The sequence below is a fragment of the Anopheles arabiensis genome, chromosome 2 (genome assembly GCF_016920715.1).
Source record: "Anopheles arabiensis isolate DONGOLA chromosome 2, AaraD3, whole genome shotgun sequence".
Lineage (NCBI taxonomy): Eukaryota > Metazoa > Arthropoda > Insecta > Diptera > Culicidae > Anopheles > Anopheles arabiensis.
This window is the reverse complement of record NC_053517.1, coordinates 30,408,977-30,432,250: the sequence shown is the minus strand read 5'-3', so window position 1 is coordinate 30,432,250 and position 23,274 is coordinate 30,408,977. Positions and strand designations below refer to the sequence as shown.

Here is a 23,274-nt window from a genome sequence, read left to right as displayed (position 1 = left end):
AATCAGAAATAAAGCGCCATGCAGCAGCAGCACAATAGTCCGAGCTGCACTCGAACGATGGAGGCGCTGCCGATGCGCCCCGGTTGATGTCTGAGGCGGTAATTATGGATAAGCAAGGCGCGGTTTTGGGTGGATGGTGATTATCCACCTGTACTGTGCCACCCTTTGCACGGACGGGGCACGGACGGAGCACTCATTATGCACTGGTTTATGCTGGCTGGAATGCGCGCACCGTGGCAGAACACTTGCCGCGAGAGTACCGGGTTGAAGTGCTGGTCGACTGTAGGGATGGTTATGTTTTTTTTTTGAGTTCGCTTTTTGAACCATGCCTCCATACCCAGACTCCAGAATCGCTAATGGGTACAGGAGGAAGCTTCATCCGTGTGCTAGTTACATGACAAATGATGTTTCGACAGCACCTGGATGGGGCAGGCGGCCAGATCGGTGGAACCGAGTCGAAGGGTTATATTATGTTGCGCTGCGGTATGTTGGTCAAGGGCAAAAATGGATTTTTTTAGGGTAAAACGGGGGCTGGCAACTCAATGCTCGATACACAATAAACTACAGGGCTCATGTTGGGATGCCTTTTTTATATTATTTTTTGCTTTGCGTGAAGAGGAACAATGAACGGCAAAAATTGGGTCCACTAGGGAACAGTTATATTTCACCAGTTGGTTGATTGATGATGAAAAAGTGTGTTTAAGCTGAAGATACCATGTTTTCATATTTCTGTTTGTGGTTGTGACATAATTTAACTGCAAAAAGGAAACAGTAATGTTGAATATTTGCAATATGACAACTTACAAGTAAAATAGTTTGCAAATCCTCAAAAATGTGTGTGATAAATTTATGATGAACAATCGAACAGAGTAATCACATTCAGCAAAATAGTGCGTTCATTGTTTTTTTTTTATATGTGTTCTCGAGGTACTGTTGTCAACTCGCACTACTTCACAACATGCTCGTCGTGACTAACTATCCGGCTGTTAAGTTACTTATTAATAAGTCTCGAAAGCCTGTATAGGCCGCCAAATCCGCGTAGATCGTTGCGCCAAGGATTAGATAGTTCTTTGAGCAAATTGTACTGATTTGACTCATGAATTGTCTGATGCAGTACAAATTTCTGTTCGAATGTAATAATACTTTCAAGAAGGTTTAAAATTGTAATGTACAGGCGGTCTGCGAGATACACGGTTAATGGGGACCGAAAACGGCCTCAAAATACCGCGTATCTCGAATTACCGTGTAAGTCGAGACTCGTAATTTCCAGCCAAAATATCACTAGTTTTTGTGTAATTTTGCAAGATGGGGGTGGTTTTAGCCACTTTATTAATTATTTGATATGATTCTGTCAGAATATAATAGTTTCCAACCTTTTTGAAATAGTTTTTAACATCCGATCAAAACCGAAATTATTTGGCATTTTGCAATTGATGTGTCAAATCACTACAATTTGCTCAAAGAATTGTCATATTTAGAAAACCTCGTATCTCCAAATTCTCGTATAAGATGTACCGTGTATCTCGCAGACCGCCTGTACATGTTGTTGTTGGAATAGTATATAGAGGCTTTGGCTCCAACGGAGTTCTTTCGCCTCTTAAACCTGTACAGTCTGTATTTTATAAAATTATTGATTTATTGGCTAAAACCTATCACGTCAAAATTAGTGATATTTTGGATGAAAATTGTGAAATTCGAAATCGTGGAGATACGCGGTATTTTGCGGCCGTTATCGGTCCCCATTAACACTTTAAGAGCCGTGTCATATAAATTCGCATGGAAAGAGAGAAGTTGGGAAAGAGAGAACGAGAACGACATGTGCTACGCCGCTTATCGCAATGAAACAAAAGAGTGATAACAATGGCACGAGAAACTGTCGCTCTCATCGCTCTCTTTCCATGCGCTACGTGCTCACTCAAAAACTGTGACGTCAGGCCGGCGGTCAAAGTGTCTTTTTCATTTCAGCGTCTTTTGAAAATTTCAAGGCACGTTGAATTGCGCACGATTGTGAAATTTATGTTGCATACAACTTGTATACAACGCTTATTTAACGCTATATTGCCACAAAATTCAGTTCTTTTGTAATAATTAAAAACGAGTCATCGTGATAAAAATTGATAATTTTTTGGTGAAATTGAGCTTAATCGATTACTGGCGTCAAAAATCAATTATAAGCTGGTTAGTTTTCTTAAAAATCACTGGTTCGGTTTCGATACCAGCATCTCGCGTGAAAAAAGTTGACCATCCCTGCGACTGTTACGATGCAAGCCAGCAATTATGAAACCAAACAGCTTCCGTGTCTCTTTCCCGCCTTGACGCCTGCTGTGCGTACGCCGACTCCTAGCAAAACAAAACATTTATACTGGTTTTAATCAAAAGTAAACCAAATCTCCTTTAAAAAATGTAATCTCGTGTAACATCAGTGCACAATGTTATAGTGTAACTATTTAAAAAAGCGGAAAAGTGTCCTACAGCCAGATCATTTGTGTGAATGCATTGGATACCTTCGACACAGAAAGAAACGCCAAGGATAAGAGAAGCATACAGCAATCAACATTCCTCGCCGTGCGCTTTCTCGACATCTGTTATCTTTACACGGCATTGTAGCCATTATTACTACCGTAAACAAATCAACGCTCATCGTGCAGCAACAATGTAAGTAAATCTTGATAGCAGAAGCCCTCTCTAATTGACATGCTCGAAATTGCACTCGAGGGGTTGTTGAAGATAAACGACTGTCCACTGTTTGTGCAGCCCATTGCTGCACCATGTGTTCAATGGCAGGAGATTTAAGAGCACAATTAAACGGGGTGACACAATGTTTCGGAAAAGAAGCAGTACTTATCATAGACTATTTGCTTATCGGCAGAAGCTGTATAATCGGCAAAGGACGTTCCATCGATTTCGGTGCGAATCAAAACAAAACCGACCAAAACAACTTTGACAGCTGGCGGTGAGCACGTGCTTTTCACGCGGGCTTGAATTAACCCTTGAATGGTCAGGGGTGGTTAAGTGGCGTTAGAAAGACTTAGAAACTCTTCACACTGAGATGTCAAATTTGGAAGGCGGTTTTTTTTCGAATATTTGAATAGGAATAAGAACTATTAAAGTGTAAATTGTATTATTATAGATTCAAGCTATTTGAAAGGAATTGTTTTGGTGCGTGTTGAAGCATAACACTAAATAGCAGTTTGGCTCCTTGTTGTATGATTGATTTTAATTAGCTGATAACGAATACCAATTCGAAACTGCGTTATTTTTCGCCTCTAAATAGAAACTATTTACACCAACGTTGTCGAATTACCCACCTCTAACCACATTTGAGCAAAGCAAAACAAATAGCAAAATCAAAAGCCATCCAAAATAGATTTCACCATGTAAAACATAACAAGCCAAAGTCATTTCATTTTCAGTTTCCCCCTTTTTCTCTCAACTTTTATCAGCTAATCAATCTTTCTCGCTGGCGACACAGACACACACACGTACACTCGCCAGTGCAACACAGCCAAGAACTATCGAACATCGACCATACACCAATAAACGTTCGTCAGCAGAGTGCGAAATTGAATGAACGGCCGTGCACGGTCGGTGTGCTGCTAACAGCTTCAATTAGAGAGGCTGTAGAATCTTCACCCGATTGCTACCCGACACTTCCCGCAGCATCACAGGCGACGAGATAGCATTATCTGGGCATTGCAACTACGCTGACTGCAGGAGGGTTGGCCCGCGTAGAAAGGGAAGCTCATCCCGCCTGATAGTAGATTCCCTTTCAAGCTGTTGCTTGATAAAAACCATCGCGTGTAATACAATCAGCGTGAGAGATGTCTACGATCCCTCGCGCACTGTAACCCAGGAGGGTATGTCCGGCGTTGGTGTGAAGAGCAGTCGTCAGCGAACCGTCGATCAGGTCGGTCACTGGGAGCGTGTCCTATGACGGCGTTAGCGCTTTGCCTACGATGACAATGTCTGCTGAAACTGCGAAGGTAAGCAAAAACAATTCATTCCATTCGTGGAGTGATTACAGCTCGCGCCCGTTTGTGGTAGCTTCAATGTGTTTACAGTTGATTATTTGTTGCACAATTCTAGCCGGATGGCTCGGGTGAGCACAGCCAACCCGGTGCGCAGGATGACGGCGATGCAGGCAGCAGTAATGTAGCAGGTGCTATGGCAACGGCCAGCGTACGGGCGGAACGATGGTACGAGAAAATCTCCGTCGAACCGTCGATGTTCCTGTACATGATGGCGTTTATGCTAACGTCGGTGGTGGAGCAGGCGTTCTTCCTGTACAAAGCGTGCACCGTCGATCATGGCTATTCGCACGAGATTTGCCTCAACATCGAGCAGTACCAGGATATCAAAAAGCAGGTCCAGGTGACGACCTCGACCTTTCATCAGTGGAACAACATCGCCATGTACGTGGTGCCGATCGTGCTGGCCCTGTTTCTCGGCGCCTGGTCCGATAGACGTGGCCGCAAGCTGCCACTCATCCTCGGGCTGATGGGCAAGTTTGTCTACTCGGTCATGATCGTGGTGAACACGCGCATGCCCTCGTGGCCGGTCGAGTACATCATCTACACGGCCACGATCCCGAGCGTACTGACCGGGGCCGACATTGCCATCTTCGCCTCCTGCTTTGCGTACATCTCCGACATCACGACGGTGGAGGAGCGCACGCTGCGCATTACGATACTGGACGCCACCTACCTCAGCACCATGCCGATCGGTGTCGCGCTCGGCAATGTGATCTTCAACCACACGGGCAAATCGTACACGATCATGTTCATCATCAACGCGTCCCTGCTCGCCTGCTCGATCGTGTACTCGATGCTGCGGCTGAAGTCGCGCACCACCGAACGCCAGTGCTCGATCCGCGAGCTGCCGTGGTACCGCATGCCGCTGGACTTTTTCGACCGCCAGCACGTGGTGCGCTCGGTGCGCACGTTCGTACGCCGGCGGACGATGCACCGGCGCACCTACATGTACCTGCTGATGGTGGCCATGTCGTTCTACACGTTCCAGCGCGACGAGAAGCCCAAGATGTACCTGTACACGCAGCTGCGCTTCAACTGGGACACGGATCTGTACAGCTACTTCAAGACGTACCAGTCGGCGGCGTACGTGGTGATGATGTTTCTCGGCGTGCCGCTCTTCACGAAGGTGCTCGGGCTGAAGGACACGCTGATCATAATGATTGGTGCGCTGGCGCACGCCAGCGCCCGGTTCGTGTACATCTTTGCCCAGGTCGGCTGGGTGCTGTACATCGGGGCTACCATCTCGAGCGTGGGCCCGGTGGTGGCGCCCGTGCTCCGGTCCATGATTTCCAAAATGGTGCCCACCAACGAGCGCGGCATCATCTTTTCGTTCCTTTCCGTGTTCGACAATGCGGTGCCGCTGTTTAGCGGCGTACTGTACACGCAGGTGTACAACTCGTCGATCAACACGTACCCGCAGGCCATCTTTCTGCTTACCATGGGCACGCAGATGATCGTGTTTTTCATTGCACTGTAAGCAATTGGGTGTTGGGTTGGGGTTGGGAAGAATTACAATGCATTTAAATTACCTTTTCTCTTTTACGTTGTTGTAGCGCAATACACATTTCACTCCGAGGTCGACGGATGGAAGAATGCACCCCGGTCGAGAAGCCACCGGGAAGCGGGCTGATCGACGAAGCGAAGGCTCCCGCTATCGATGACGATGCGCCGGCCGTTTCTCAATCATAGTGCGGCAGGTGACAGTGTACCGCCACCGCCACCTTCCGTTTAGTGCGATCCGACTGATAATCCGTTCGCGTGACGATCGTGATGTGAGTGATAATGCAAGGCAGTTTGGTGGTAAAGTGCTTCAAGTGGTGTGTTATTAGCATTACTTTCTACCGATTCGTACGAAACCATCCGTTAGTGTTAGAGTTTAAAAGATTTGTTTCCTTTTTTGCAAATAGATCCCTTTGGTAACATCCAGGCGTCTTTTGGTAATTGATGTGAGGAGTTCCCTCCCCCCTATAATATACGTGTAACCGTTGTCACACAGTGGCAAGGCATGGTAGGCGACAGCGTTTAGTAGCGATTAGCGTTGCCCTTGTCCGCAAAGCAGGATCGCAGCGATTCCTCAGCGACAAGCGTCGGTTTGTGCGGTGGATGGGCGGCTTGAGCGAACAGGGCGATGCCTTTCTTCATGAGCTCGATCGCTTCATCGACCCGCTCGTCCTGTGGGGATACATAGAAAGAGCGGCATTAGCGGGTGGTGATCGGTAGTTCAGAGCGCCCCTCGAAACCGGATCACGGTTTCCGGTTTTCGCGTCATCCCCTCTGTGAATCCCTCTGGTACGGCTAAAGAGCTTTACGACAATGTGTACGAGTTGGGCATTGCAAAGGGACACCCTAGAAACATACCTCCAACGGTTGAGACTGTAGATAAATAGATAAAAGACGAAAGCACATTAACACGGCGATACACACGATACACCAGGGTACACCAACACAAGCAACATATACTACACCGGAAACGGTAACCGAATGGTCATTACACGGACAGGAAGGTAGGGAAAGCGGATCGAACCCACAAACGCAGTGCCGAGTTGTGTGGGGTTTTGCACAATTTTCAAGGGAACACATACGCACACAGATAGAATTTGCCGTATTAGATTACAGATAGCAGATGACGATGTATCGTGTTATCACACTGGGGGAGATAATTTTGAGCCTCTCCGGGCGGGGACTGTCGCCGCCACAGGGGACGGTACAGCCCTCGCTCACTCATCCCACCCGGCCCCGCTCCACTTACCGCCATCATTTCCGCCCCGGTCGTGCACAGTTGATCGCTCGCCTCGAGCATCTTCACGTTCGCGTCCAGGTTGATCTGCTGCTTGCACTTGTTGCACTTGGCATTTCGCTGGGACGGTTTGCTCGGGTAGGCGAGTGCATTCCCGCAGCCCTCGGTGGGACAGCGCAGCCTGGGCTTGGCGGGCAGCTTGTCCATCTGCGGCCAATCCTCGGTGCACGCCCGACAATCGCACTTGAACCAGTAGCGCGAGCGTAAGTTGCGCTGGCGAATCGCCTTCGGCTGGCGCATAAAGTGTGGGCCATAGTTTTCCGGCACGACCGCACCTGCCGGTATCGGTCGGCTGGTGTGCAGGATCATGGCAGTACCGAGGAAGGTGCGCGTCACCCCCGGATAGCACTCGTGGTTGAACATCGACGCACCGCGATAGATGCCAACGCCGATGTACTGCACCTTGGCCGTGTCGAACCGATGTTCGCCGGTAATGCGCGTCTCGTACACCTCGTGCGCGTTGAACTGTAGCGATTGCAGGGCGGACAGCAGCACCGCGCCCACCTCCAGCTCCTGTTCCGTCGGTTCCGGCGCTTCTGTCGTGCGGCGACCGAAAAATTCCGCCTTCTGCAGGCAGCGCAGCAGGAACGCGGTCATGAGCGTGCGCTTGAAGTGATCCTCCGGGTCGCGGTGTTCCGTGTGGGCGCAGAACGTGTCCCGCAGCATTTTGCCCTCCTCGAGCACCTTCTCCGGGGTGCCGGCTTGCGTGACCATGCGCAAGGCGACGTGGCAGAGAATCGACATGCCGGAACCGATCATCAGGTCGAGATACTGACACTCGAAACGATGGTACGTGGCGCACGCCTTGTCCCGGCAGGCCACCGAGCAGAAGGCCACACCGCAACAGTCGGGACAAGCGACCGGAGCTATCAAGCTGTGCAAGGGGATAAGTAAATGACAAGTTAAATGGCGTGTGATTACATCTGAGCGTTTGTTGTTACCGTGAGAAGCAGGCACTACAGTGCGTCCCATAGTACTTCGCGTGCAGGCAGGCTGCATAGGCCGGCTCGGTAAGAATTACCTCGCCCGGGCCGAGATCGGCCGCTGCCACGACGTACCGTCCGCGTGGATCTTCCTTACTGCCAGCAAGCTTGATTTTTGAAGAAGCGCCCAGAATTTCGCCATTCTCGCCTTCTCCGGCCAGCTTCGGGAGCGAACGTTCCACCTCCACCGACGGTGTTTCCTGCTTCAGCACACGCAAATCCTCCAAATCTTCCTGCAGGCGGCCAAGGGCGTAGTTGTTATGGCCGGACAGCTGGTGGAACAGTTTCGCCGCCACCTCAGCACGACCATTTTCACCCATAACTTGTTAGCGAAGAAAGAAACGAATAGTAGTATTTGAAGTCTGTCACACACTCTGTCTCTCTCTCTCTCTCTACTCACGTGCGTAACACTTGGCAACGCGAGCATAGTAGTCCGCGTTCTGTTTCACCGGCAGGCCACATTTGGCCGCCAGCTGAAGATCTTGCAGCGCCCGTTTGCCGTCCAGCTGTCGAATAAACACTTCGGCCCGCGTCCACAGAGCGAGCGCCAGCGTTAGGCCCTTGTCAATGTACCGATCGACACCCTGGCCGGGTGCACGCATCACCGCCTGGCAGGCGATGATCAGGGCCTGCTGCAGCTTGTTCTCGCCGAGCAGCTTGAGCGCCTGCTCACGCCGCTGCCAGGAAAACTTTGCATCCTTCCCGCGGAACACCGGCTCCACGTGCTCTAGCGTACCCTGCACCTCGTACGCAACGACCGGATCTTCATAGATCAGGCGCAACCGTTCCTTGTCGCTCGGCACCTTCTGGTACACGTCCTGCAGCCAGCGCGCACTTTTGCCGGTGAAATTTTCCGCCACCGATTGGTAAAACTCGTTGAAGAAACCTTGCTTCTGCGACTGGAGCGTTTTCTCGTTGCACAGCGACGTAAACAGCGGGTCATTGTCGATCGAGGTCATCCTGGTGCCCCTGGTGGTCCCGGAACTGGGTGAGTGTGGGAAATTTAATTCGGAAGAAATGCGCACACAACCAGCACCACACCCGTACAACTTGTCGAATGGGAACGTCGGAGTAGAATGGACGAACGGTGTTTTGTAAGCGCGAGTGCACTAAATTTAGAATGCATCTCCCGGCATGCCGGTGATGCCCAAACGATCTAATGTGGCTAGAGCGTGAGAGATAGAGAGCGCACGCGCATTTGGTTCGTAGGAATGTCAAAATAGTTTGTTTGGTCAGACGTTTGCGCATCACTTTGTTTACAGCCGCAGGTTATTACACGAACGAAGATGTGCATGATTGAGACCCAGAAATACGTCTAGAAATGTCTTTAGAAATACCTTAATTCGAATAACCACCTATGTCCTTGCGAACGGCCTAAAAGCACTATGATGAATAGACCGTCCGGTGCCATGTTGGTAACATGAGAGACTCTAGTGAACTTGATCCTCTGCACGATAGTGAGAGTGTCGTACAGCTCGAAACATTCCTACGAGGCCAAAAACTTTTCCGATAAGCTCAGCAAAGAATCAGGGGCCATGAAGAATTCGTCAGAATTAGACAAGGTACGTACATGTCTCTGAGGTGTTTCATATACTACATTTCATACCAGGACTTCATCTTATACGCTGAAGAATCTAATGATTTCATCACAGCTCTTAGAAAACCTAATGATATATATATATATGTCTGAACAGAGGAATAGTATATATTATTTTAGATGTCTGTAGTAGGTTGAAAGTAATGATTCAATTTAAGAGTGGGAATAATCTTGGCGTGATGAGATGCTCTGTAAATTATTTTATGTGAGAATAAGAACACTGATGTTATTGGGATTGCCTAGGTTGCCGCATTGGAATTCCTTTGGAAATGTTGTAATGTCTGATTCATATCTCAGATTGAGTATCCTTGTCGCTAGTGACGATAGTGTCCTATAGTTAATTAAACAAAGCTGGATGAAATGGTGATAAATTTGGAGAAATTTCGATCATACGTATCGTAGAATGGTGAAACTATTGGCGACTTTTCCTTTACGTCAACGTCAAGGATCACATCAAAAAGGTTCCAGGGATCGAGTGGCCCGGCGGTATAAAGGTCGGCAGCATCTTGTGTCTGGAATGCTTCTGTGGATGATTCCCATTTCCCAGACTTTTCTTCTTCAATATTCAAGCATTTCTTTCTTAAGTACGCCAAAATCTTCATCGATATCGCATAATACATCTTTAACGTGTATCTGTTTTATTTCGTTCCGCTTAGTTTCCAACAAAGCATTAGTTTAGGTTTATCATTTGTGTTTATCTTTGTGTTTATGTGTGTGTGTGTGAGATTGTGAGTGTATTTGTGGTTGTGTATCATCGAATTAAATTCCATTCAGAGATTTTTAACATCTTTGGTTTCCCACTCTTAAACAGTAATACAATTTCCTTTCGTTTCGTGTTGTATAGTTTTGCTCCTATAGTTATCCCGTAGTTCTCTTACCTTACTCCGCCATGGTTCATTCCCCATTTCCCGTCCCCGACTCTACTAGCTCACAAAGTATTAATATATGCATATATTGATAATGGTTCTCACTATACCGTTGCATCGTGGTGAGTGTTTGTGGCATATCACGTTAACCCACACGTGGTAACGCCGCACGGTCCCCGGCGCAATGATAAACGGCATGGCGGCGTGCGCACGCGTACGCACGGGAACATGTTTCACTTTACAAACATTTAGGCGCGGTTGTAAAAGCGTTCGTTTTGTGACAGCAAGAGAGGCAGACGGTTTTACCGCTTCCTGTTGTGTTTTGTTTTTTATATGTTATGTTTTCCTTGGTCAAGTTACATGCATGCACCGTAGTAAGATTTGGAGAAAATACATACACACATACAGACATACATACTTGCTACTTTTGCTACGGTGGAAAGCAGATCGTGAGAGATCGAGAGATCGGGTGTTGGTCTTTTCGGGGAGAAGGGGGATCGTATTGTAGGGGTGCTCGGGAGCTTAAATCAAATCAACTAAATGCTAGTGAGCTTGGTTAAACATGGTTCAAAAAATATATCTTCTCATCTGCTCATGCCTGTTCAGTTGCTTTACCGGGCGGCTTCTCTGTTCGACAACTCGCTGCTCTGCTGCAGATTTGGTCAAGATAGTGGTTAATTGACTACTCTAAGTTGCTCTGCTGCTGCTCGTTCGATTCCGTTCCATGCGCATTTATACAGACATTACCGAGTGGTATCCAACATTAGTCTTTCTCTCAACGCCTGTTTCAGTGTGGGTGTCCGAGGGCGAACACGAATAATTGAAAAGGAAATCAAATTAAAAAAAAAAACGCTTTAAAAGGACAATTTCATTAGCTAACATTGTCCAACTGCACCGCAAACAAATCTGTTGCTGTATCTATACGATCACTTAGAAGCAGCTGAGTGAACGCCAAGCTGCTTGGCGTGAATGTTCTACTTGTACACTTGTATATAATACTGATAACGATTCGATTGTTTCACTTTGCCACAAGGTAGATTGGATATAGGTCTTTGTCTTTGTTTCTTTGTGCTATGACACATTCTAATTTTGTTTTTAAAGGAGGGGCATATCTGGCGCCACGAATTTGAAAGCAATAAAACCGATTCTTTCAGCATTTATTGGGAAAGAATAAGATCGAAAGGATTTGGAGAAAAAAAACTTGGAATGAGATTGCCATTTCGCACACAATGCAACCATTCTCTCGGTTGACTGGTCAAAGTTCGATGTCACGTTCGAAGGCCTGCGGATCTACGGGGAGGTGTAAAGGTGCTCGAAATCGCTACACTAACCCTATACTGTACGATCCATATCATTTCGACTACCCTCAACTCGCATCTCAGCAAAACAGGATCAACCTATGCTCAGCAAAGTAACATAGGAACATTTACTAAACACACAGGAGAACAATGTGTGGTTCGCTCTCTTTCTATCTCCAAACAGAGCTTTGTGTTGATATGTACTGTTCAAATGCTTGAAACACGGTGCCCAATGTGCTCGAGGATAGAATAGGGAAACTTACAGCAACAACAACAACAACAGAAAACCCTCCCATTTTAACGCCTAACAAGACGTATTCGGCCCCCCCTAGTTACTAGGTTCCTTCGCCAGTCCCGGCATCAGGTAGGTGATCATGGTACCCTTGCCCTTCACGTTGACCGTCCCACGGCACGTCAGGTTGTAGCCCTTGTCCTTCACTATCTGGTACACGTCCTCCGTCACCTGGATGTGGTCCATCAGGCCAGTCGAGTCCATCCGCGACGCGACGTTGACCGCATTGCCCCAGATGTCGTACTGTGGTTTCCGGGTGCCAATCACCCCGGCCACTACCGGGCCGATGTTGATGCCTGGAAGCAGAAGCAGTTTGACTGTAAACACCACCACCACCTTTTCAACGCATTTGCACTTGAAATCTTCGCACCACAGTGCGGCCCACTTACCGATACGCATCCGGAAGTTGTTGAAGGAATGCTCGTTGACGTCCGTGATCTTCTGGAACAGCTCGAGCGCGTAGTCCATCATCGCGAACACGTGCTGGAAGTCGTTCTTGTCGCAGCTGTTCGCGGTCAGCCCGGACGCGGCCATGTACGTGGAGCCGGTCGTTTTGATTTTCTCCACGTACCGGAACCGCTCCAGCCCGAGCAGCTCGTCAAAGTCGACGATGATTTCGTTGAGCAGGCGCAAACACTCGACCCCCTCGTTGTTGCCTTCCAGCTCGATGTAGAACTCGGAAAAGTTCGGTATCGACGCGAACATTACGCACACCGTGTCGCACTGTTCGTGGTAGATTTCCTGCACGCGGATTCATAACACATGAGAATGCAAAACGATGATGAGTTAAAGAGACTCCTTTTATTTACTGTTTTTCCCTCCTCCCTCCTTCGCACTTACCTCGATGTTTTTCTCACGCATCAGAAAGTGGTCGGCCACGTGCACGGGCAGAATGTTGGCCAGCAGCTTCCGGTTGTACGCTTGTAGATGCTCCATGTCTTCCTTCTCTTCCGTCGCCTGCAGCTTCCAGATAAAGTCGAGCCGGCGCGTTATCTCCGTCTGCTGGCTGTGCATGATTTGGCCGATCACGAACACGACCAGAAACGCGACGTCGATCAGAAACCGTTCCGTCGTGAGAAACCTTGCGGTGGGAAGAAATGGAAGGCGAACGATTGTGAAAAGGGCAGTAAGAATGGTGAAAGTGTCTCATTGTTGCTCAGGTCGAATTAACTGTAAATAAGAAGTGTCAGGAATAATACTTTCAATCCGAATGAAAAAAAATAAGAAATCTACAATCTGTTGCGCGTAGTAATGCGTGGCGCCATCTGTTGTTGAATAGCGGATCTAAAATTCTATCTTGCTCATCCCTTTTTCAAATCGCAGCAGAGTTTTGCACTTCTAAAATGTATAGACACTAAATCAGCCATTGAATTAGGCCGTTTTATGTTATAATGAACAAACGAACGAGTACAGCTTTGCAAATTGAAATTGCCGTTAAATGAAATTAATCGCATTTTCTTTGCAAATCTTGTGTGTAAACAGATTTTCCGAACATTTAACACCTTGCCATGAGATTCACCCATCTAATACTGCCAATTTCAGCCAGTAATTAAGGTATAATGAAGCTAATGGATGTACCACATTCACTCGATTGCAGCATCCTCATTCATTCTGTACCAATTATCGCTCGGCTCTGGGTGCAGCTATCGCCATCGCTTGACAATATTTCGAACGCGTGGTACGTGCGCTGTGTACGAAATATTTTGCAAACATCCCCACAAGTAAGCACATCCAAAAACACACACACATACACACACGAACCCAAATACGTCCTGCAAATCGTTGGATAGGGTCTGCGTACCGCTGTGCAAATTAACTTTCCGGTTTGTTTGTGGTTTTGCTATGTTGCGGTCAATTTTACAGCGTAGCAATTAGTAACGGGATAGTAACGGGGAGAGTGGGATGCTATCATTGGCCTATATCAGAACCGGCGGTGGGAAAATCGTTTCCATTTCGGAATTGAATAATAAGTTGGCTACAAATTAAAACGCTCGCCAACAGTTGGGGAGCTTTTTTTCCGATCGCCTGTTTTTGTTAAAAACAAATACGCAGTCCATCCTAAATTGCACGTCATTGTTACACCATTACTGTCACTTTGCAGATGCTTAAAGCGATAATAAGCAAAAACAATTCGTTCCCAATTGCTCCCACCGATCGGGTTGATTAATCGATGACGATAAAGGAAACATTTTCTTGTTCAGCACACTTGATGCTGGTGATGGGGTGGAACATTAATTACACGATCAATGCCCAAGCGGACCCATAACGGAAAGAATGGCAAAAAACAAAACTGAACCCAGGGTTGAAAATTAATCCACATCCGGTTAGAGTCAACAGTGCTGTGCGAAATTAATCCGTAAAGCACAGCGATACAAACAAGAAAAAAACTGGGTATTCGAACACCCAGGGGTGTTCGGAAAGCTCTCAATCACACAGAAGTGCGAAAGCACAAAAAATAACCTTAATTCCTTGGAAGGAAAAGCAACAAAAAAAAAAGACCGGAATCACTTCCGATACCGATGCTCTGAAGTATTGCTGACACGATGCACGGGCGAGAAACTTTTCTCCAAGGGTGATTAACAAGCTAAAAGGTGAATTTTTTAAGACTCATTCTTTCCATTCTACTGTCATAATCGATTGCTAACTTTCCTTTCCTGCTAAACCCACATCCCACCCACAAAAAGCGCCCCAATTGGCAACGATTGGTGAAGTAATCGGTGATGCGCCAGAACCAGTCTGCGATGGTCAGCGAGGTGGAAGCAATGGTTGTTAAATCCACATTATTGAGTCTGGTTGGGAAGTTTTTAATCCCCTCTGGGTGTGTGTGTGGTTAGGGGTTTGCCGACGGGGCGGAAGTTGGCCGCCGGACTTTTACGAATCGATTCCAAATCGGTGAGTGAAGAAAAGGTGGTTGTAAATTTGTTTTGTTGGTTTTATTGCTCCATCCCTTCCGCATCTCGTGACTGCGGTTGCGGTTAAGCAGAAAGGGCAAAGTTGATCGTAATGCTAACATTAACTTGATCATCGGCAGCTACGGGAAAGAGAGGAGAGTGTTGTGAAAGGGTTGAAAATAATAAGTTCATCAGAAAGGAGAGCCCGTGAAAGAGGAGATAATCTTTAGCACAGTTACAAGCCAGGACCGGTGGGCAATGGGAGGGGACCGTTTTATTTGTAATTATGATTTATTTTTAATCCTTCTGCTGATCGATCCCGCCGTATGCTGTGCGCTAAAGTTATGCGGCAAGCTTGCGCGCTGCTTGGGATTCGCTGTTGCTTTTCTTTACCTTTCGGTATTCACACGTTTCTGTTGTCATGCTGTTCGGCACATTAAAAAATTACTTTTAATGACTTTATTATCATTTAAAACAAAAGGAATATAAAAAATCATTTAGTTTTTTTAAATGCAATGTTGTTTAATATATTTGTTAATATTTTTATTATCTATGATAAAACTAAAAAAAAGTAAGAAAATAATGAATTTTAATTGAATAATAATTTTCCTTCACTACTTTGAAACGCAAAAAAAGCAAAAGCAAACGTCATTTCGACTAAATTTCGCAGTCTATTTTCATCCATAACACGTCAGGCATATTAATTTAAACAGATTTAGCCACTTTACTCAGAACTGATGAAACAGGACCATTCCAATTGCACTCCATTGTTCCACGAACTACCCCCTTACCAGAGTGGTAGGAGAATACAATATTATATGCGCCTTAAATTAATAACGTGAGTGCGTTCAATCAATACTAGCTAACGTGTGCCTGTTCAGCTGCACGAATTCCAATTTCCGATTTTCCCCGAACCATCCGCTTCGAAATTTGCGAAATTCGATTTGCGGTAAACGTACAAACCCACCAAAGGCGACGCAGAATGGGTTGGAAAAGGGGGAAGTAGGGCGGGGAGTGTGGCAGTAAAGGTACTTACCATGGTTCGCAGTGCCGCTCGAAGATCAGCGCCAGCACGATGATGGACGCAATGTACAGCACGAGTATGACGATAAGCAGCAAGATTTTGAAGAGAATTTTAATAAACTGATGCACCGCACAGGTCAGTAAGGCAAGCAGGGTAAGCAATAGCAGAATCTGTGAATGGTTTGGAAGGAACGAAGGAAGGTTGTAATCTTGAAACTGAGCCACCAAGGCTGCTTCACCGCTTAGCGTCGCTACTTACGTTGATAATTTTAGACTCCTTACAATTACTAGGCCGCACGAGCGGGAACTCGTCGTAAAGGGAAAGATAGAAAATTAAAGTCTGCAAATGGGACAGAGAAAAGGGCAAACCGTTACAAGGAGGATGCGAAAATGCTGCAACCCGAACCGCAAGGAATGGCGTACCAGTTTGTAGTAAGATAAACATATCACAGTAATGACGACGCAGAGCGATATCACTTGAGCTATCTCACGGTGGCCGTGAATTTTTTGTGACAATGCACGAAAGAAGGTGGAAACTTTCTGCAAGTGGAAGAAAATGGCGTTAAGTAGTTTGAATTGGGAGAGTGCTGATAGGGGCGCACTTACCATATCTTCCCGGGTAAAGACGGGAACGCAGGACACTAGCAGTGTCAGAGACAGGATCCCGTACACCCAGTAGCTGTAGTGATCCCTGCGGAATCGAAACAGATTATTGTGGATAAGTATGCGCGTGTGTGTGTGTGTTTGTGTGGAAGAGGAAGAAACGCTCTAGAGGGAAACCTCACTACCTACATGGAAAACACCAGCACCTGTATCGACATGATGCCCAGGAAGATGATGATGCTGCAGTAGAAGTACACGTTCAGCATCGGATCCGGCTCGAGACAGTACTTGCGCTCGATCTCGTCCTTGATGAACGTCAGATGGAAGCGCTTGCAGTGGTCGAGCCGCAGCCGGTCGATGCTGCGGGCATCGATCGCCTTGATCAGATACTCGTTCACCTCCTCCTCGGTGCTTTTTGGCTCGGTTTTGTCATTGAACCCCATCTTCGACCAGTGGCCCATCATGCGCAGCTCCTTCGAGATGTTCCCATTTACCGACGAGGACTGTTTGGACATTGTGTGCTGCATGACATACAAAAGGAAAAATAGGAAAAAGAGGAAGAGTTCTGGTCATATCCTACCTTCTCTAAAAAGCCTCAATCTCAAATCTCTAGACTTACCGGGCGGTAGGATGCATCCTTCGGCACGATCAGATACGTCTGTATCTGATGATCCTTCAGGTAGCTGTTCCGATCGGCACCACGGCCCTCCTCCACATCGTAATGGTCGCCCAGGCAGCGCAGCGTCTCCTTGGTAATGTGTACCCGGCCCGGCACACCGCCACTCTCCATGTAGTTGGCCAGCGTCACATCGTTCGACCACACGTCAAACTGCCACTTGCGCAGCCCGAGCACGCCACAGTGCACCCGCCCGGTGTGGATGCCGACGCGCATGTTCACATTGACCGCCATCACCTCGCGCACCAGCGCAATCGCATCGATCATGTCCAGGCCCATCTCGACCGCACACAGGGCATGGTCGGGCCGCGCTTCGGGCAGTCCCGACACGCAGTAGTAACAGTCACCGAGCAGCTTGATGCGCAAACAGTGATGCTCCTGGGCGAGCCGATCGAACCGGGCGAACAGCTCGTTCAGCAGCCGCACTAGCTCCTCCGCCGTGCACTGGTCGCTCAGGCTGGTAAACCCGCAGATGTCCGCGAACAGTATGCTCACGTTCTCGTGCCGCTGGATGTAGATCTTGTGGAACTGGGCTTCCCGCGGCTGCCCCGCAATGTCGTTCTTCATCTCCATCGCGACGTGGCGCGGCAGCACGGACAGCAGTAGCTGCTCCTGCTTCTGGTTTTCGCGCTGTATCTTGAGCCGCGCCTCGACGCACTGCCGCGTCTCCATGAACGCTTTCCGCTGGGACTTTTCCTTCGGCCAGTGCAGCAGTATGCCGGTCGCGTTCGTGCAGGCCAGCGTGATCAGATCGCAGTACAGCTGCGTTTTTGGGTGGGGGAAAGTGGGGAGTGGTGGAAATTCCAGTGGAGATAAGTTGTGGGGAGTCTGAGAGAAGCATTGGTTTGCACGAAAACCACTTACCACATCCATATCGTCGGACTCGTTCATGTAGAACATGAGCGCGATGTGCGAGATGGACAGCAGGCTACCACCGACGACCGCTTCCCGCAGGCGTATCGGTAGCATCGTGTAGATGATGTAGATGGCAATCACCGTGCACCCGCCGGAAGAGGTGAACTTTCTGTACGGAGTGGACAATCGAATTGATGTTTGTATGAAACAACGTGGGATGATCCGTAAAAAACTTTTTAAAACCCTGTGCGATTGGCGCATTTCTTCAAAGGTTTGCAAACGCTTCACAGTATGCTCTCAAGTTGCTTGGTAGATGTGCTCGTAAGGCATGCATACACGTAACTTCAGTAATCGCATTAAATAAATATCGCGTTGTCCATGCAAAATAACTCTAAAATTGGATAATGGAAATTGCGTATTCATGCAATACATTATGTCATACGGTTTTGTATTTGATAGTATCAGTAGAATTTGCTCCAAGAACCGTGTATTTTGGAATTATCAAGCAATGCCTAACAACTATGTTGAATGTAATATTTAACGCTCACTTTCACTATATCACTAACTGAACCATTAAATTCGGGATGTTTTTTTTACCAAAAACGGCCATCAAGTTCAACACAATTTGTTGACAGTTTTTATAAACTTATTAGTCAGACGATGAAATAAAAAAAAGACACCAACTCTAAAAGTGCTGTCCCTCTTCAATCCGCTTTTTTCCAGCCCCACATGCATGATACTCACTTGGCGGAGGTGGTAAAGCTGAAGCAGACGTCCAGCACGAGCAGCGTCACCATGATGACGTACGACACCTGGAACAGGTAGATCTCGTTGATGCGCTGCTTGTACAGGCACATCAGCAGCAGCGCGTACACGGTCGCGCACACACCCAGCACGATGATCTGGGTCATGTTGTCCTTTAGCAGCGTAAAGTAGTCGCGATTGCACAGCGGAATGTCACCGTCCTCCGAGTAATCGCTGCTGACGTTGGCCGGCTGAGGCATGGCCGTTGGGGTGGTGACGATGCTGCTGCTGCTGCTGGTGCTGCTCGCCGTCCCGTACGCTTCACTTCCGGCGTCCAGCTCGCGGGCTTCCGCGGCCGTGCCGTACTTCCGCCTCCGTTCATCATTGTCCTGTCGATGTAGCTCGTTGTCCTGGCTGGGCGGCACGCTGTCAGCGGCGCTTACTGCAACGTCCACGTTGTTTCTGTACGAAGATGGGAAAGCGGAAATGGATTTGTAAAAAAATAATGTACCCAGCCAACATTGTGTGCTGTCTGTGCGATAATGCTCCAAGTGTCGGTATTGGTTGTCATACGCTGTGTCTATATGTCTAGCGGGAATGGCAGCCTCTCCAGCAGTGGTGGATGAGGTGTTTCTGAGCGGACCATATTCCACGGCACGCAGTTTCCTTTTTGTCATGGCTAAGCTCAATCATGCCGTTCGCATTTTACGGTCCACAACGAGAGGAACAAAAATGTGTATAATCATTCTTGCCTGAAGTTCTGCTCGGAACCATCGTGACGTGCGTTCATGGTCACCCGCCGGCTCGATTATGATGTCCAGTAGCAGCAGCAGCAGGAGCAGGCACTCGGTGGCCACAGTCTTCCATGATGGAAAAAAGGGTTTATTCTACAAGGTTTATAAGTTCGCAAAGGTGTGGGTGTGCTGGAGGGCAGTATTAGGGGCAGCTTTATGACAATGATAGCCGTTACCTCACAGTGAAACGCTCTCGCGAAAGGTGAGAAAGATGTACTACTTCTCATTTTACGATTATTACTTCTGTCCTGAGTTGCGCGAAGCTTTCGCGTAATAAAGCTGGCACACACACAGCCACACGAATCAAGCTCCATTTTGTGATCAATTATGTCTCATCAGAATGATGATGAAGCGTGTCTTGCCTACGACAGAAACGCACCAAGAAGCGCAAGCCGAGGCTACCGCAACGCAGCAACCACTTGGAAACGCAGAACGGAAGCAACACGTTGTGCGTCGTTCGGGGTGACACGGTGTACAGGAAAATGGCTTTCCCCTACTTTTTCCGGGTGAACGGGATGGGCAGGCGTGGCGCCGTTTATCATGATTAATTACGACAATTTTGGTCATAATTTTCGTACACTCTCTGACCCAGAGCTGCGGTTGTAGGTGTCGCAGCTTCGGATTCGGCTAACGGCCGGATCATAGGGCCGCGGTTAAGATGATCAGCAAGGGGCCACATTGTATTTTTCCTACTTTCCGTTTGAATATTCACTGCCGATCCTGTCCGTGTCGCACCGGCAAAGCAACCCAAACTGCGCTAATTAAGACGCTACCAGCAGAACCAGCTGCTGGTGGCGGATTGTGACCCGTACTGCTAATCCCACGCGGACTCGTTAGGGCTTGAAAGGGTTCCGGTAAACGGTATTTATTGTCAACCGGCAGGCAGCTTTCTTTTCGCGTTCAAGCGCTTCCTGCTTTCAAGTATGTTCGAGGAAGGACAGACAGTGGGAGGCCGGTCTTTAATTTGGCATGCCCGGTGAGGAAGTTTTCACACTAGAGCAGCTTTCGGGAGCGGCGGGAGTGGGCTAGGAATGGATGCGTGGGGTCCAATTACTGTCACATCAAGTATATAGTTAGAAAGATTGAGGGTTTTTCGCGGGTAGACGGCAATGGGTGCGGAAGAATTTTGTGGCCATTATAGAATGTGGGTATCCTTGGAATGTTATTTTTTGCTGTTTAATACCCTTTCAAAAGGCTGGGATGGAGCTTCTGGATGAGAAATTAAGCGGTATAGCTTATGCTTTTTTAGCTATAATACTGGTTCGTTATCGACTCGGCAAAGATGACTTAAAAAGATAATCAAAAAATGGTGAAATGTATACACCGTTGACATTTTTGTGTTATCAAGAAAAGATTTACATTATTAAAAAATAAGTTTAACAGTAATACGATCATAAACACAAAGATTTGATGGTGTAAGTACAACATGCCAGAATGCAATTGTCAATTATCTTATGGAAAATAAAACCTGGTTGATGAACGGTTCCACCGACACAGCTTGTAATTTCAGTTCTCCAACGTTACACGTAAAGCTCTCCATTATTACGCCGTGGGAAGGTCAGGCGCTTTTCATCTTATTTCAAAGTAACCCATAATTCGTATCGCGTTTCTAATGCGTTGTTTTTTTCAATTGTACACTATTCCCCACACCCCAAAAAGCAAATCTCTCAACCTTAGCCAAAAGCTTCATCTTATCACCATGCCCGGCCGTAATCCGGCGGGGCGTTTTGATCAACAAATTCACCGCATCGCGGGTCGAGAACCGCTTTTCTTTTCGGCTTTCAGCGACTTTCGGCGTACAAAACCGACCGACCAACAAAGCGATGATTATCTGTGCCGTTTCTATGGTCAATGCAGTTCGCGGGATAAAAGTGAAAAGCAACCGATCCCTCCGCCTTCACCGAAACCCGCTGTGCCGTCACTTCACCACTCATCTTTATTCGACTGTTAATGGGAAATTGATGGGCTTCCCGTGCAGCCACCGGAGCAGCCGCGCTGTTGTGTTGTGGCCGCCTTAAAGCAGAAGGCTGTGAGCTGCTGGATCCACGGTGGCAGCTAAAACTCTTATCACAATCGCACAAAGCAGGTACCGAACGGCCGGGGAACGTTTTCTTGGTGCTCACTTTTCTTTTGCCGTACCTTTACGAGAAAAAGCCCACACAGCCACACAATCCTATTTTCACATTAAAGTCATCCGGGGCTATCTTATTTTTGCGTTCGTCCTTGTGGAAAGCACCCTTTTGCGTTCCCTCCAAAAAAAAAAAGGGATAAAAATAAACCAAGACAAATAAAACGCTTTTACTCGAGCAAAGCGTGTGCTCGTACCATTTATCTCGTTGAGAGATAGCAAAACAGCATCCTTTCTACACGTGCTCTTTTGTGGAGAGAAGCACACGAGGGAAGCCCAGGGATGGTGTTTTATCAAACGTATAAAAAGTAAGTCAATTCATGGTTGTTCGACATTATGTTGGCAGCAGCGGTGCGGGGTGTCTTTGGGTCCATTTGGGCCATCTTCCCTGCCCAGCGCAAGCAGCTAGAATGCAACCCTGCTACGAAAGGGGGGAAAATTCAATTTGCACATCAGTTTAGGGCAATTGATTGCTTAGTTGCGGCCCCAATTGTGGGCAGCAGGGAGGGAAAGAGAGAGAGAGAGAGAAAGGGAGAGAGAAATTGTGGACGCACCTTTGTGTAACAAGATCGAAACAAGAAAGCTATCTTTGTTGCAACTTTATCCGGTTTAAAGAGCAACACCGGACAGAGCGTTTGGTTGGGATATGTATCGCTCCTGCCGTCATGTTGATAATGTGCTGTTGATAAACTGTTTCAAAACACAAACGGGGTTTACGGTTATGTGGGGTCGATGCTGCTAACCAGAATTTAACACGTTATTACAGGTTACCTTTATAAATAAAGCTACATTCGCTCAATTCTTCCATACCGCACTGCCCCATTCCATGTAATTTCATTTGCGTTGGAAGATGCTTGCTGAGGAGAGTGTAGTATCCTTATCGTACCCTTTCTTTCCGGCTCACTGCACCACTTACCTATGATTTGCATGCCCCCGTGTCCATCGCTTTGCTCGGCCGCCCCCCGAACGCCAACCGAACCCGTCGTCCTCGTCAGCAACAGGTAGCACGACGACGGTACCAGATTCAGCGTCCCAGCGTCTTCTGGTCCTTTGCAAACGCACACCCCCGTTCTGGCCTTCGCTGAAACCTCCCGGGTCGTCCTTTTCGTTGCCCCGGTAACCGCTCTGCCGGTGGGCTTCCGTCGCTCCCTGCTCTTCGTTGCGGCTCTCCAGTTGGGCTCTCTTCGGTTGTTGATGCGGCCGATCCGGTGGTTCCACCTCCTCCGTACGGTTACTCCCGAGCGGGTCGTCGTAGTTGCTACCATTGCCGAATGCAATCGCTGCCAGCGTACTACCGTTGATCTGGGCATCTGCAAAACGGGGGGAGTAGAGATGTAGAAAAGGCAACTACACTAGGGGGTTGTGGTGGCATAAATCGATTGAATGAAATAAAATGGACGCCAGCCAGCAGGGCGGTGTACGCTATGAGTGGGGGTACACGGTGGACGGTGCTCGTTCTGGGACTGGCGTTGCGGGGCAGAAGATTAGCTAAACGGAAGTTAATGCTGAAGCATTATTGGCTGTCTGCCAGTGAACGAGGGATTTTGGAGTTTGAAGAGTTTGAGGAGATTTTTTTTACATACTATTTAGGGAGAAAAACTGTGGGCAAGAAGCAGATATGACGAGGGAAAGACGACTCGTGTTTGTGACATTCCTGTTTCTAGGAGGGCAGCTTACTGGCAATGAGATCTCGTTT

The 23,274-nt window shown here is 47.7% G+C and overlaps 3 protein-coding genes across 8 annotated transcripts in view; 1 reads left to right on the top strand and 2 right to left on the bottom strand.

Moving 5' to 3' along the window:
- The first annotated feature begins 2,303 nt into the window (after positions 1 to 2,303).
- On the top strand, positions 2,304 to 5,953 carry LOC120895418 (proton-coupled folate transporter). Of its 2 annotated transcripts, XM_040298769.1 has the most exons (4): positions 2,304 to 2,655; positions 3,444 to 3,983; positions 4,087 to 5,504; positions 5,585 to 5,953. In XM_040298769.1, exons 2-4 carry the CDS (start codon positions 3,957 to 3,959, stop codon positions 5,718 to 5,720), a joined length of 1,581 nt encoding a protein of 526 aa, XP_040154703.1. In that variant the 5' UTR covers positions 2,304 to 2,655; positions 3,444 to 3,956; the 3' UTR covers positions 5,721 to 5,953. The 2 variants fall into 2 exon arrangements, with proteins under 2 accessions (XP_040154703.1, XP_040154713.1); XM_040298779.1 differs by lacking the exon at positions 2,304 to 2,655 and having other exon boundaries at positions 3,359 to 3,983.
- Positions 5,833 to 8,948, bottom strand: LOC120895405 (SET and MYND domain-containing protein 4). Of its 2 annotated transcripts, XM_040298749.1 has the most exons (5): positions 8,212 to 8,946; positions 7,770 to 8,133; positions 6,781 to 7,702; positions 6,390 to 6,404; positions 5,833 to 6,203 (listed from the first exon to the last, which is right to left on the bottom strand). In XM_040298749.1, the coding sequence occupies exons 1-5, from the start codon at positions 8,768 to 8,770 to the stop codon at positions 6,054 to 6,056; spliced, it is 2,010 nt and encodes a 669-aa protein (XP_040154683.1). In that variant the 5' UTR covers positions 8,771 to 8,946; the 3' UTR covers positions 5,833 to 6,053. The 2 variants fall into 2 exon arrangements, with proteins under 2 accessions (XP_040154683.1, XP_040154693.1); XM_040298759.1 differs by lacking the exon at positions 6,390 to 6,404 and having other exon boundaries at positions 8,212 to 8,948.
- Positions 8,949 to 10,015: 1,067 nt separating this feature from the next.
- The window catches only part of LOC120895392 (adenylate cyclase type 6), a 78,065-nt gene continuing 64,806 nt past the window's right edge, over positions 10,016 to 23,274 (bottom strand). For 3 of the 4 annotated variants that reach the window (XM_040298725.1, XM_040298736.1, XM_040298707.1), the window contains 12 exons: positions 22,495 to 22,888; positions 18,657 to 19,118; positions 17,922 to 18,081; positions 17,001 to 17,819; positions 16,571 to 16,902; positions 16,385 to 16,469; positions 16,202 to 16,318; positions 16,038 to 16,118; positions 15,792 to 15,949; positions 12,705 to 12,945; positions 12,254 to 12,605; positions 11,901 to 12,160 (listed from right to left, as the gene is read on the bottom strand). In XM_040298725.1, coding sequence (XP_040154659.1) covers positions 11,901 to 12,160; positions 12,254 to 12,605; positions 12,705 to 12,945; positions 15,792 to 15,949; positions 16,038 to 16,118; positions 16,202 to 16,318; positions 16,385 to 16,469; positions 16,571 to 16,902; positions 17,001 to 17,819; positions 17,922 to 18,081; positions 18,657 to 19,118; positions 22,495 to 22,888 — 3,461 coding nt within the window. Of the gene's footprint in view, positions 12,161 to 12,253; positions 12,606 to 12,704; positions 12,946 to 15,791; positions 15,950 to 16,037; positions 16,119 to 16,201; positions 16,319 to 16,384; positions 16,470 to 16,570; positions 16,903 to 17,000; positions 17,820 to 17,921; positions 18,082 to 18,656; positions 19,119 to 22,494; positions 22,889 to 23,274 lie in introns of all 4 variants that reach the window. The other variant, XM_040298714.1, reaches the window with a different exon arrangement.